At 45.1% G+C, this 12,682-nt stretch overlaps 1 protein-coding gene across 1 annotated transcript in view; it reads left to right on the forward strand.

The window, feature by feature from the left end:
- The window catches only part of LOC127000972 (uncharacterized), a 44,046-nt gene extending 38,306 nt beyond the window's left edge, over window positions 1–5,740 (forward strand). The window contains exons 2-3 of the mRNA XM_050865147.1: window positions 1,525–3,262; window positions 3,991–5,740. Coding sequence (XP_050721104.1) covers window positions 1,525–3,262; window positions 3,991–3,994 — 1,742 coding nt within the window. The 3' untranslated portion in view covers window positions 3,995–5,740. The remainder of the gene's footprint in view (window positions 1–1,524; window positions 3,263–3,990) is intronic.
- The last annotated feature ends 6,942 nt before the right edge of the window (window positions 5,741–12,682 follow it).

Here is a 12,682-nt window from a genome sequence, read left to right on the forward strand (position 1 = left end):
CATCAACTATTTCTAAAGGTCAAAGTGGGGATCAATCTGGTTTTCATGAGTGTTTTTTAAGGTTCATGGCACAGAGGAAGGGTCAAACTACCACCAGGGTCATAAAACTACCCCTGGAAAGGCCTACAGCTCCTACGAACGCCTTGTCAAATATGTTAACTTGGGCGACGAAATGTTTCAAAAGACGACCCTCAAACTCAGGGATACGAAACACGAAAGGTCTGCATTGATCGGTTTCAGCTCCTAAACTGTCCTACCCACACAGATGACGATATTCAATTAGTCACTGTTAAAACTGCTATTTCTTTTTTTTTAATAGTTATGGGTCAGAAAACGGAAAGTACAAAGTGCTGAGTACGATAACCTGGATAACTGTCGTACTCACACAAATAACAATATTCCATTAGTTATTGTTGAAACCGTTGATTATTGATGTTTTTCGCAATCCAGTATTAACCCTAAACGCCTTGACTGATGCATTGGCGCTGACGTCACTGTAAAGAACGGAAGAATGCTGATACGAGGTTGAAGAGACGCTTTTTGAGATTCGCTGGAACGGATCCTCCCTTCCCGACTCTTTCGCAGCCCTTCCACATCACTCGTCTCTTTCTTTTCCTTCTCCTACTTCTCCTCCTTCGCCTCCTTCCCTTCTCTCGTCTCGCCCTGTGCTTTGTCTTGCTATTTCTCTTTCTTCGTTTTACCCCCGCATCCTCCTCCTCCTCCTCCTCCTCCTCCTCCTCCTCCTCCTCCTCCTTCTCCTCTCAGTCGCACCCTCGCCCTCGTCATCTGTCATACGTCTCCTCTCCGTCCATTGTGTTTCATGTTTCGGACTATTTACCAAGGTGTTTGACTATTGGCGTTTGTGTTTACGTATAAAAGAGTATGTAAACCGCGATATATCCATGGAGGTATAATTGGTGGAGTCGACATCAGCCCAGTTAAGTGAATCCGCCCTCTCTTTCCTGCCTTCCATCTCTCTCTCTTTCCTTCCTCTCCCTCTTCTTCATTTCTCATTCATTCTCGTAAATCACAAACGTTGCAGACCATTAGTATTTATATTCAGCTGGTAAGAAACTCATCAGCTACTCTCATGGAGGTAGAATTGGTGGAGTCGACATCAACCCAATTAAGTGAATCCGCCCGAGCTGTCATTTTTACGGCCGGATGTCAGGTCAGGTCAGGTCAGACTCGCCCACCCCCATCTTTTGGCCGTAAATTTGACAGTTCGTCGGCTTCACCTCAATGAATGGGATTAGCGGGCCGTGTCGACTCCACCAATGGACATGTTTCCGGTCAATATATTCATTTCAAATTTTGTCTGTATGGATAAAATAGGTCCTAAATTCAGCTATGGGGCTATTTTTTCTTCATGTAAAATAGTAAATGTGGTATAAAATATGGATTAAAGTTGAGAAAAAATCACGTGATCTGGAAACGGGTGCTGATTGGAAACATGACCATTCTGTGTACCTCTATGGATACATCTGTCCTTGCTATCTATTAACTTTTTCTTCTTTCCCGCAGATCTCGTGTTGGCATCGCTGGAGGAGGCTGACGGCGGGGGTGACGGGGTGCTGGTGGTGGGGAGGGCGGGGAGGGTGCGCGCGGCGGAGGGAGTGGAGAAGAGAGAAGTGGAGGACGAAGAGGAGGATCTACATGTGGAGGAGTCCATCTCAGCACCAATCTACGTGACCATCGTGCAGACAAACAACGATGGAGACCCGTTCATCCACTACCCTCCACCTCCTCCTCCTCCTCCACTTCCTAAATATCACCCCAACCCAACTCTTCCTCCACTTCCACCTCCACCGAAATATAGTCATCCTTCTCCACCTCCTCCTCCTCCTCCAGCTTACCATCATGTCACCCCATACCACCCTCCTCCTCCACCTCCTCCACCTCCACATAAGTACAAACACAGTATTGAGGTGGATACGAAATACTACCACGCCTCCGATCCACATGAGCCTAGCTACCACAAACCTCATTTCTTTAGGGAGGATGTTTTTGTTAAGGACTTCCACCCGCCTCCACCACCACCACCCCTGCCTCTACCCAAGCACCACCACGGACCACCACCTCCACCACTGTACCACCCACCTCCACCCGTGCAGGCGTACCACCAAGTTGACGTGCACCACCTAGATTCGTACCATGCGCCTCCGCCTCCACCTCATCCACATGGGTTTGGGTACCATGTGGATAGCGTGGTAGGATACGGAGCACCCCCTTACGTGGATTTGACACCTGTTTACAAGGAGCCGATTGTCAGGGTGAAGAAGGAGTACAGGAAGGGGTCAAGGTCGTTCGAGTCGTCCGTGGAAAACCTTGGGAAGCTCACAGTGGACCGGGAACGACTCTACGACGACCCTCCGCACTACGGGTTCGTGAAGGCAAAGTACGAGTCATCAAAGTATGGCCACGACGACTATGACCACCACCACGACCACGACGACCACCACCACAGCCACCATCATCACCACAGGTACTCAGATGGGAAGCACTATGCTTATGACGACCATTACCCTCCCCACCACGACCACGAGTATGGGAAAGACGACCACGGGAGCTACAAAGACCCTCACCCCCACGACCACGGGAGCTACAAAGACCCGCACCACCCCCACGACCACAAATATGGGAAAGACGACCACGGGAGCTACAAAGACCCTCACCCCCACGACCATGGGAGCTACAAAGACCCTCACCCCCACGACCACAAGTACGGGAAAGACGACCACGGGAGCTACAAAGACCCTCACCCCCACGACCACAAGTATGGGAAAGACGACCACGGGAGCTACAAAGACCCTCATCCCCATGACCACAAGCATGAAAAAGACGACTATGGAGGTTACGACGACCCGCACCACCACCACTACGACCACAAGCATGTTAAAGACGACTACGGAGGTTACGACGACCCCCACCACCACCACGACCACAAGCATGAAAAAGACGACTATGGAGGTTATGACGACCCCCACCACCACCACAAGCATGTTAAAGACGACTATGGAGGTTACGACGACCCCCACCACCACCACCACCACGACAAATATGGGAAGGACGACCCCCACCACCCTTACGACCACCACAGCGACGACCACGGATATGAGGACGACTATCGAAGCAAAGATGACCACTACCATCACCACGACCACAAGTATGGAAAGGACGACCATGGAAGCTACAAAAACGACCACCCCCACCACGACGACCACGCGGATGAGTACAAGGCCCCCCACGACCCTCCCTACAAGTATGATGACGACTACCACCCCTTCTTTGACCTTAAGGCGACGACCCAAAAGAGCTACGACCGTGACTACCAGGACAAGGACGACTACCACCCTCACGACCCCCTTCACCCCCACCACCACCATCACCACCACTATCACCTCCACCACCACCATCACCATGACCCTTGCCCTCACGACTATAACTGTCCTCCTCCCCCTTCCTACGACCCTGACGACCACCACCACCACGACCACACACCCCCGCCCCCTCCCCCTCCCCCTCTCCCACGCCTAGAAGATGTTGACCCTCAGATTTTGAACCTCTCCTCCCCCCTCCCCCAGCTTCCCCCTTACCACGACCCCCTGGTAGGTGACTATGACCCCCTCCCCTCCCCCACGACCCTCTCCCCAAGACGCTCCCCTTTCAGACTAGCTGGAGGTCGTTCAAGGGGGAGAAATGACCCCAAACTCCCCCCTCGAGGGTCACCGTTAGCACATAATGATAAAAGTATTGATGATGATGATAATAATAATAATAATCATAATAATAATAATAATAATGATAACAATAATAATAGTAATAATAATAATAATGATAATTTTAACCCTTCTCATTTTTCCTCTTTTCCTTTCCCACTAACTCCTCCCCCTTTCCCTAACCTTCCTTTTACCCCCCCTTCCCCCTCCTTCTCCCTCTCCCCCTTCCCCTCCTCCTTCCCACTCACTCACCTTCCGTCCACTTTTCCAGTTGAGGGTGGATTCAGAGACGACCTGCAACGACTACGGTTTGGCCTAACACCTCCAACCTCCTCCATCACCACCACCACCACCACCACCACCACTTTTCCTCCTCCTCTTCCTCCTCCCCCTCCTCCTCCTCCTCCTCCACAGCCCACCAGCACACGTCCTGAGTCACACCAAGGAGTCAAGGAGGAAGAAATTGAGTCACTCGCCACACTCAGTCTGCAGAGGCTCACCACAAGACACACACTGCCTCCGCAAGCCCTCGTGACTCCAGCTGCTGGTTCACACGACTCACACTCAACCGAAGCCTCTGAGACAGCGAATGAAGCACCGAATGAAGCATCACCTGCAGCTACAACACCAATAGCGATCTCTGCGGGGGATTCAGCAGTGTTATTGATAGGTAGTGATTCCAGCACCAACAGACCCACCGCCAAAGAGCAACTCAAGACGGTCAGGACAACGAAAAACGGCACATTAATACAGGAAGATTCGAACGGCAGGGAGAGCAACGAGGACTTGTTCGAAATCCTAAACGTGGCCAAGACTTCGGATGACTCTCAAGTCCACCCGAACGCCCTCGACAAACTGGCGGCTTTCTTCCTCCAAAACATAGACGATGAAGACAAGGAAGTGACCCAAGATGCGACACTGGTCATTGCGTCACCGGGACCGAACCAGAGAGTGAGACTGTCCACCACGCCGCCGATACCCAACACTACGCTGGGACGGTCCGTTCTGCACTTCCCGACCGAGTTGCCTTCGCCTCCAGTTACTGAGTGTAAATGTGACTTCAGACCCATCGTAGACTCATCAAAGCCACGCACTTCCATCCAGGGTTTAGGAGGTGCATCAAAATCGCTCCCTGTTACGGATATACAAGCCTCACCCATCATCTTCCTTACCGAGGCGACTCTCTCTCTCAACAACAGTACTCACGCAGCACAAGTCAACGAACAGCAACACGAAGACCAACACCACCACGAACAAGAACAAGAGCAACAAGAACAAGAACAACAACAACGGCGAGTACGAGAACAGCAACAACAACAAATACAACAAGAACAAGAGCAGCAACAAGTACAGCGAGAACATCAACGCCATCAACAACACCAAGAACAGCACGTACAAGAACAAGAGCAACAAGAACAAGAACAGCAACAACGGAGAGTACGAGAACACCAAGAAGAACAAACACAAAGAGAACAAGAATCCCGACAACAACAACAACAACAACAACAACAACAACAACAACAACAACAACAACAACAACAACATCAACAAGTATCAGCAGCAATGTACGGCAGAATGTCCCAAATGTACGACACGTCAATCCAAGCGAGTGATATGTACGCCACCATCACCACCAACACCACCACCACCACAACCGCACGGCCTCCGGGATGGATAGTCGTGTCACCGCGTTATCAGAGCGCGCCTTCCTCGGACCAGTCTTGGGCCAGGGACCGCGACAAGACCCTCCCCGTCCATTTCCAGCTGTAGGAGATTAAGTTATCGAGGGGTTGCCGTTCGTATAGTTGGGTTGTTAAGAGTTTGTTTGTCAGTTTGCACGCGTGTTATTTCAGTTAGTGTTCATATCGGGGGAAATAATACTCCTGAAAATAAGAATGAGGTGGAAAATGGAATGTTTATTTATATTTTGTTTATTTTAGTTTACGACTGTCAGCTTATTTCTTTCAAGATATTACTACTACTACTACTACTACTACTACTACTACTACTACTACTACTACTACTACTACCACTACTACCATCACTACTACTACTACTACTACTACTTCATCTACTACTATTATTACCAACACCACCACTCCTCCTTCTACTCCTCCTACTCCTCCTCCTCCTCCTACTTTAAAAAAAACATTGACATACATTCATTATTTTGACAGTAGTTAATTTTCATACATTACCTCATTCTTCCAGCGGAGATTATGTTCCCCTGATAAGCACTGGTAGGAAAAATGCGTACAAACTGGTGATGCACAGACGTAACCTTATGGGAGTGGTGCGTACAAACTATATAAAAATAAATAAATAAACTGCCATACTGCTGCTCAGATACGATGAGGGGCAAACATTTATGAGTACAATGCTTAAATATATATAGTGAGAGAGAGAGAGAGAGAGAGAGAGAGAGAGAGAGAGAGAGAGAGAGAGAGAGAGAGAGTTAGTGCAAGCCTTATAATGTTGTTAATTTACGTATTATATCGATTTCTTTTTCTTTTTATATATATACTGATTCTCTATATTTCCCAGTTTATCATATTTCTTTATTCTCTATGTATTTAATATTTGTTAGTTTCTTTTTTATTTCGGTTTATTTCTCATCAGTTTCCTGCATTTCTTTTTTTTTATCATTTAACAATTTACGTTTTTTTTTTTCCTTTTCTATTCTATTCCTTTTTCTGTCTAATCTATTTCATCTTTTTTTTGTATCTATGTTCTGTTCGTCTTCCTTTGACTTCTATCTAAAGTATGTATATTTTCACCTCATTCCCCCTGCTTCTTTTTTATTCCGTTCCTTTTCCTGTCTTATCTACTTCATTATTTTTGTATCTATGTTTTGTTCGTCTTCCTTTAGCTCCCATCTAAAGAATATATATTTTTACCTCGTTTTTTTTATGTCTTATCTACTTCATTATTTTTTGTCTGTGTTATGCTCGTCTTCCTTTAACTCCCATGTAAAGTATATATATTTTTTCCCTCACTCCTCCTGATTCAGCGGCCTACGTATTAACTTTCAAACACTTTCTTACATGCACTTCCATTATTTATTTAGCTCGAGTTCTTGGTGATACGTCTACCTCATTGCTGATTATTGCCTCTTATCCTGCCTTAGTTATCACGAATGTTTGTCCGCTAGTTTGCCTGATAGACCCCTGCAACACACAATTACCAACACACGCGATAATCAGTGAGTTTTCTGTCTTTTTAGTCATAAGCTATCATTAACCTGTTAGTCTTCCCTGCAATACCGACGTCAACATGCGTAGTATTCGGCAAAATTGTTGACTTTTTATTTATTTTTATCACAAACTCGTATCGTCACTTATGTTTTCAGTTGATTAATATTGTAATGACGCGACGTAACTTTCGACTGCACCTCAAATACCAAACTCATTGACCTTTCCCAGCCAGCACCTGCAGCACCCACATTACACACAATTATAGATACATTAGTTGCATTTCCAAGTTTTCAGTTAGTCGTTTTTGCATTTTTTTTATATATCATTTTTTGCAACGAGGCAGCCTTCAAACATTACGTAACGTATCAACCTTTCCCAGCCAATATCCGTCACAAAGGTAGCTACATCTCCGGGCAGAAAGCTATTGGAAGGGTCCCGTCTGATACGTTAAGGGACTATTACACTGGGCAAATTTTCCGTGAATCTTCAGTCAAACCACGATTTCCGCTAGCGTGGTTCTCATTTGTTTCTTGTTATTGCTGCTGATGATGATGGTGAGTAATACCGTCGTCCTTCGGTGAAATCGACCGTAGCTTTGGAAGATCGCGGACAAGTCAGAAAACCACGGAAATAGGAGAACCACGCCAGCGGAAATCGTGGTTTGACTGAAGATCCACGGAAAATTTGCCCCTTTAGTATACTGGCACTACGACATTCGAATGATTTTTTAAACATGATATTAGTCTGTCTGAACAACAATGTCGCTGGTTTGTGATTCTGACTCGCTTTTCAAGGAGTGGTTAATTGGACTGGGTTGTTGTTTTTTTGTTTTTTTTGTCCCTTTTTACGACTGAGTTTGTAATGCGTCGATTTAACCCGGTAGCTGCGGGGAACATGTATCTTAAAGGACCCTCTAAGCGAATTAATGAGAAAAAATCATCACTCACGCAAACCATTTCATAATATATAGTACCAATGCATTTGTGACCAGTTTGTGCATCATCTATTTGGGGGGGTTAAATCATGGTAAAAATCTGGCCCATCGCTGGTACACGGTAAAGCCACATATTTAGCCCATCGCTGTTATCGGTTTAATTAGCTGTGAAAATCCAGCACTTCTAACTAGCCTAACTCTCGTCCCAAAACTGGAATTAGAGCCAAACTAGCCACAGATACCAATACATGACCTCCAACCGCTGGAAACAAAACTTTGCCTCAGTCTGTCGGTTCTTCATTCGCAGTGACCTCTCTTCATTTTTCACCAACCACCACCAACACACTACGCCAGTTTCGACTCTTGCCCGATTCCTAGTCACCGTCTTTCAGTATTTTTCGCAGTAAACAGTTGGCTGCCACTCTTCACTTTGCTAACTATGGACTCGCCAGTTTCATCTCTCGTCTGTTTCCTAGTAAACCTGTTTCAGTATTTTGTCTCAGTAAAGAAACAGTTGGCCGCCACTCTTCATTTGGTTTTCTATAGACTCGACTGTTTCGTCTCCCGCCTCCTTCCTAGTCAGCTTGTTTCAATATTGTCTCAGTAATTATTATACTATCATTAGCTTTAAGTGGAAACCCTGTTAGCTTTGTACGGACTAGACAGTTTCGCCTCACGCCCGTTTCCTAGTCATTCTGTTTCAGTATTTTGTCTCAGGATGGGCAGGTGTGTTTTTTCAAACTTTCCCAACGGCGACACATGTTTAGATGACTCTAATGTGCTTACTACTTTTAAGATGAGCAACAGTTATCATGTGGTGAGAAATGCAGAGGTGGCAAGTGCTTCAGTGAATCAAAACCAGGTACAGCAAATAAATGTTTAGATTAATTTGCCTTGCCTGCAGTAGTTACTAACTCTAAGATGAACAATAATTATGAGGGTGATATAAATAACGTTGCGTATTTATATAATTAACATAGACTGCTGATTGTAATGTCTGTGTATAGGATTATGGGTTGATGTATCGCCTGCTGTGTTTTCTGGCCGCAAAGGGCAAGTCTGTGGTGACAGAGTGCGTATATATTTTTGTATTGCAAGGGAAGACCAAATCCAATAAACATGTATATACCAATCATGTGATGCAGTGTTATTTTGGTTCATCTAACCTGACAGCCGGTTTCACTTTATTTTTAACTTTATTTATAGAAAGAATTTTGATGCTCTTCTCCCTCGTATTTACTTAATCTTCCCTCTCCCTTCTCTCCTCCCATGTTCTCTTTTTACTCTGCCATCTATCTTAATTATTGGTCTTTTATTTTATTAATTTTATTCCTTTATCTCCCTTCCTCCTCCAGCTCTATTTTTTGTCTCTCCTTTCCTCCAGATGACCTTGCTTTCCCTGGCTTTCATTACATTTTCCTGTCTTTCTGCCTCCTTCCACTTTCATGAGGGTGGCGGCCAGTTTTCACTCGCGCCGTCTGAAAGGATACGCGGGAAGACCCGCGTCCGCGTTAAAAGCGTGGACGCGGGCCTCGCCCGCAAGTGTGAAAGGGGCCTAAAAAGGTGATTCAGTAGAGTGAGTATACATATAGACGCCTGGAGCGGCAAGGTGGAGTGTGGAGCTGCTGGCCTGACAATTACTCGAACTGGGCCTTGAGTACAGTACAACACCAGGCAGCTACAGCACCTTCAGCCCGCGCCAGCAGATATCAGAGGTGGAGGGAAGAGAAGGAGAGCGGCCACCACAACATAGAAAGAAGTGCAGGGAGTAGAGGGAGCAGCACGGGGCGTGTACAGGAACAGGAGGCACAGCATGGGCGACAAACCTCGATACCTGCTTGGGGCTATTACATTAGGTATATTTTCTGTGGATCTTCAGTCAAACCACAATTTCCGCTAGCGTGGTTTTCATTTGTTTCTTGTTATTGCTGCTGCTGATGATGGTGAGTAATACCGTCGTCCTACGGTGAGATCTACCGTAGCTTTGGAAGATTGTGGACACGTCAGAAAACCGCGGAAATGAGAACCACGCCAGCGGAAATCGTGATTTGACTTATGATCCACGGAAAATTTTGCCCCTCCTGTGTGTGCGTGTGTGTGTGTGTGTGTGTGTGAGAGAGAGAGAGAGAGAGAGAGAGAGAGAGAGAGAGAGAGAGAGAGAGAGAGAGAGAGAGAGAGAGAGAGAGAGAGAGAGAGAGAGAGAGAGAGAGAGAGAGAGAGAGAGAGAGAGAGAGAGAGAGAGAGAGAGAGAGAGAGAGAGAGAGAGAGAATTACAGAAAATCAGACCACACAGACCCCATGGTCCAGACTAGGTGGTCTGTCCTTAAACCTAAGTGAATCTACACTAATCAGATGGCTCAAAAACGTTGCTTTTCTACTTTAGTTAATATTAAGTTCAAGGAAGTGACGGTCGAGCTTGTTTTTAAAGGAATCAATCGTGTTACACTGGACCACTGACGGTGGGAGCTTATTCCATTCTCGCACTACAACGTTGGTGAAGAAAAATTTGGTGCAGTCTGAATTTACTTGTCTATTTTTGAGTTTTATGCCATTGTTCCTCGTTCGCAAAGTGTCATCGATCATAAACAATGTTGATCTGTCTACATTCGTGAAACCATTAAGTATTTTAAAACATTCGATCAGTTTTCCTCGGAGGCGACGTTTCTCAAGAGAGGACATGTTAAATGTGGAAAGCCTTTTTTCGTAGGATTTGTTGCGCAAGGAAGGGATAATTTTTGTTGCCCGACGCTGAACACCTAATTTAGCAATGTCCTTTGCATGGTGAGGAGACCAAAACTGTACGGCATATTCCAAGTGGGGTCTGACTAAACTATCGTAGAGCGGAAGTATTACATCTTTATTCTTGAATAAAAAGTTTATTTTAATGAAGCCCAACATTCTGTTCGCTTTATTTGCTGCATCGATGTGAGAATTTGAGGTTTGACGCGATTTTAACCCCCAGGTCCTTAACGCATTGAACGCTTGAGAGTTTAACGCCGCGCATTTCGTAATCGAACTTCTTATTTCTTGTTCCAACTTGAAGGATCTGGCACTTGTCTACGTTAAAGGGCATCTCCCATCTATCCGACCAAGCTGAAATTTTGTGCAAATCCTCTTGGAGGCTTTGCCTGTCTTCGTCAGTGAGAACCGAGTTACCAATCTTTGTGTCATCTGCAAATTTACTAATGCGATTATTGAGTCCAACATCCACGTCGTTGATGTAAATAATGAAGAGCGCTGGGCCAAAAACCGAGCCCTGAGGGACGCCACTAGTGACCGGCGCCCACTCTGAGTTAAGTCCGTCAATCACCACTCTTTTTTGTCTGTTGCTCAACCAATTCGCGATCCATTGGTTTACTTAACCGTCAATACCTATTTGCTTTAATTTATAAAGTAATTTATGATATGGGACTTTATCAAACGCTTTCTGGAAATCAAGATAGGCTACGTCCAATGATTTGGCTACGTCATAAACTGAGGAGAGGTCGTTATAAAAGGTCAATAGGTTTGATAGGCAGGATCTTTTGTTACGGAAGCCATGTTGTGAATCCCCAATTAATGAGTGGCTTTCGAGGTAACTCACCATTTTGTCTCTAATTATGCTCTCAAGTAGCTTGCCAACAATTGAAGTTAGACTAATGGGTCGGTAGTTACTTGGTATTTTTTTGTCTCCTTTCTTAAAAATCGGTGTCACGTTAGCCTTTTTCCAATCCGATGGAACGATGCCTTGTCGCAAGGACATATTGAATACGGTTGTGAGGGAAGAGACTATTTCGCTCTTTGTTTCTTAAGCAGTATAGGATATACTTTATCGGGTCCGGGACTTTTATTTGTTTTAAGTGAATGGAGAGCTTTAAGGACTTCATCGGTTGTTATTTCAAAATTAGGCAATGCATGCTCGAGATTTACATTAGTACTGGTGTTGGTGGTAGTAGGAGGAAGACTGTTAGTATTAAACACCGAGGAAAAGTAACTGTTTAAGAGGTTTGCAATGTGTTGGCTGTCAGTCACTAGTGCACCGTCGCTGTTTGTTAAAGGTCCAATTCCACTTCTGATCGCCTTTCTGTTGTTTATGTAACTGAAGAAAGATTTCGGATTATTTTCACAGTTGGCTGCAATACTTTCTTCATATCTACGCTTTGCCTGACATACTAATCTTTTTACTCGTCGCCTGGCATCGTCATAAAGTCTAACGTTTTCGGGTGTGCTTTACTCTTTCTTTAACCTGTAATACAATTTTCTCTCCTTGACTGAGTGTTTAATTTCGCTATTAAACCAAGGTGGGCTTTTATTAGTGTTAATTCGCTTCTCGCACAAGGGGACGAATGTGTTCTGCTGAGTGAGTAAGTGATTTTTAAAGCTTAGCCAGGCTTCCTCTACATTGCCGTCATCTGATAGTTGTATTTCTGTTAGTTTTTGTCGGATTTCTACGAATTTAGCTCTTTTGAAATTGAGCACCTTTACTTTATTTTCAGTCACTGATGTTTGAGCTCTAATGTCGACGCGCACTAATTTATGATCGCAAGAACCGAGGTGTTCTCCTACCGTGACATTACTGACTAGGTTATCTTGGGTCGTTATAACAAGGTCGAGTATGTTATTTTGTCGAGTTGGTTCAGAAACCATTTGGCTTAGATAATTTTCTTCTAGAAATTCGATCATTCTATGTGACTCACCTTCTGTACCTGACAGTGTCGCCCAGTCGATATGGGGAGGTTAAAGTCTCCTAATATCAGTGAGTCGTTGTTATTAAGTGACTGCCTTAAAACGCTGTACATTTCAAGGTCGTCATCGAGTGATTGCCCAGGAGGCCTGTAGGTGACAGATATATTTAA

This window comes from Eriocheir sinensis, chromosome 19 (genome assembly GCF_024679095.1).
Source record: "Eriocheir sinensis breed Jianghai 21 chromosome 19, ASM2467909v1, whole genome shotgun sequence".
Lineage (NCBI taxonomy): Eukaryota > Metazoa > Arthropoda > Malacostraca > Decapoda > Varunidae > Eriocheir > Eriocheir sinensis.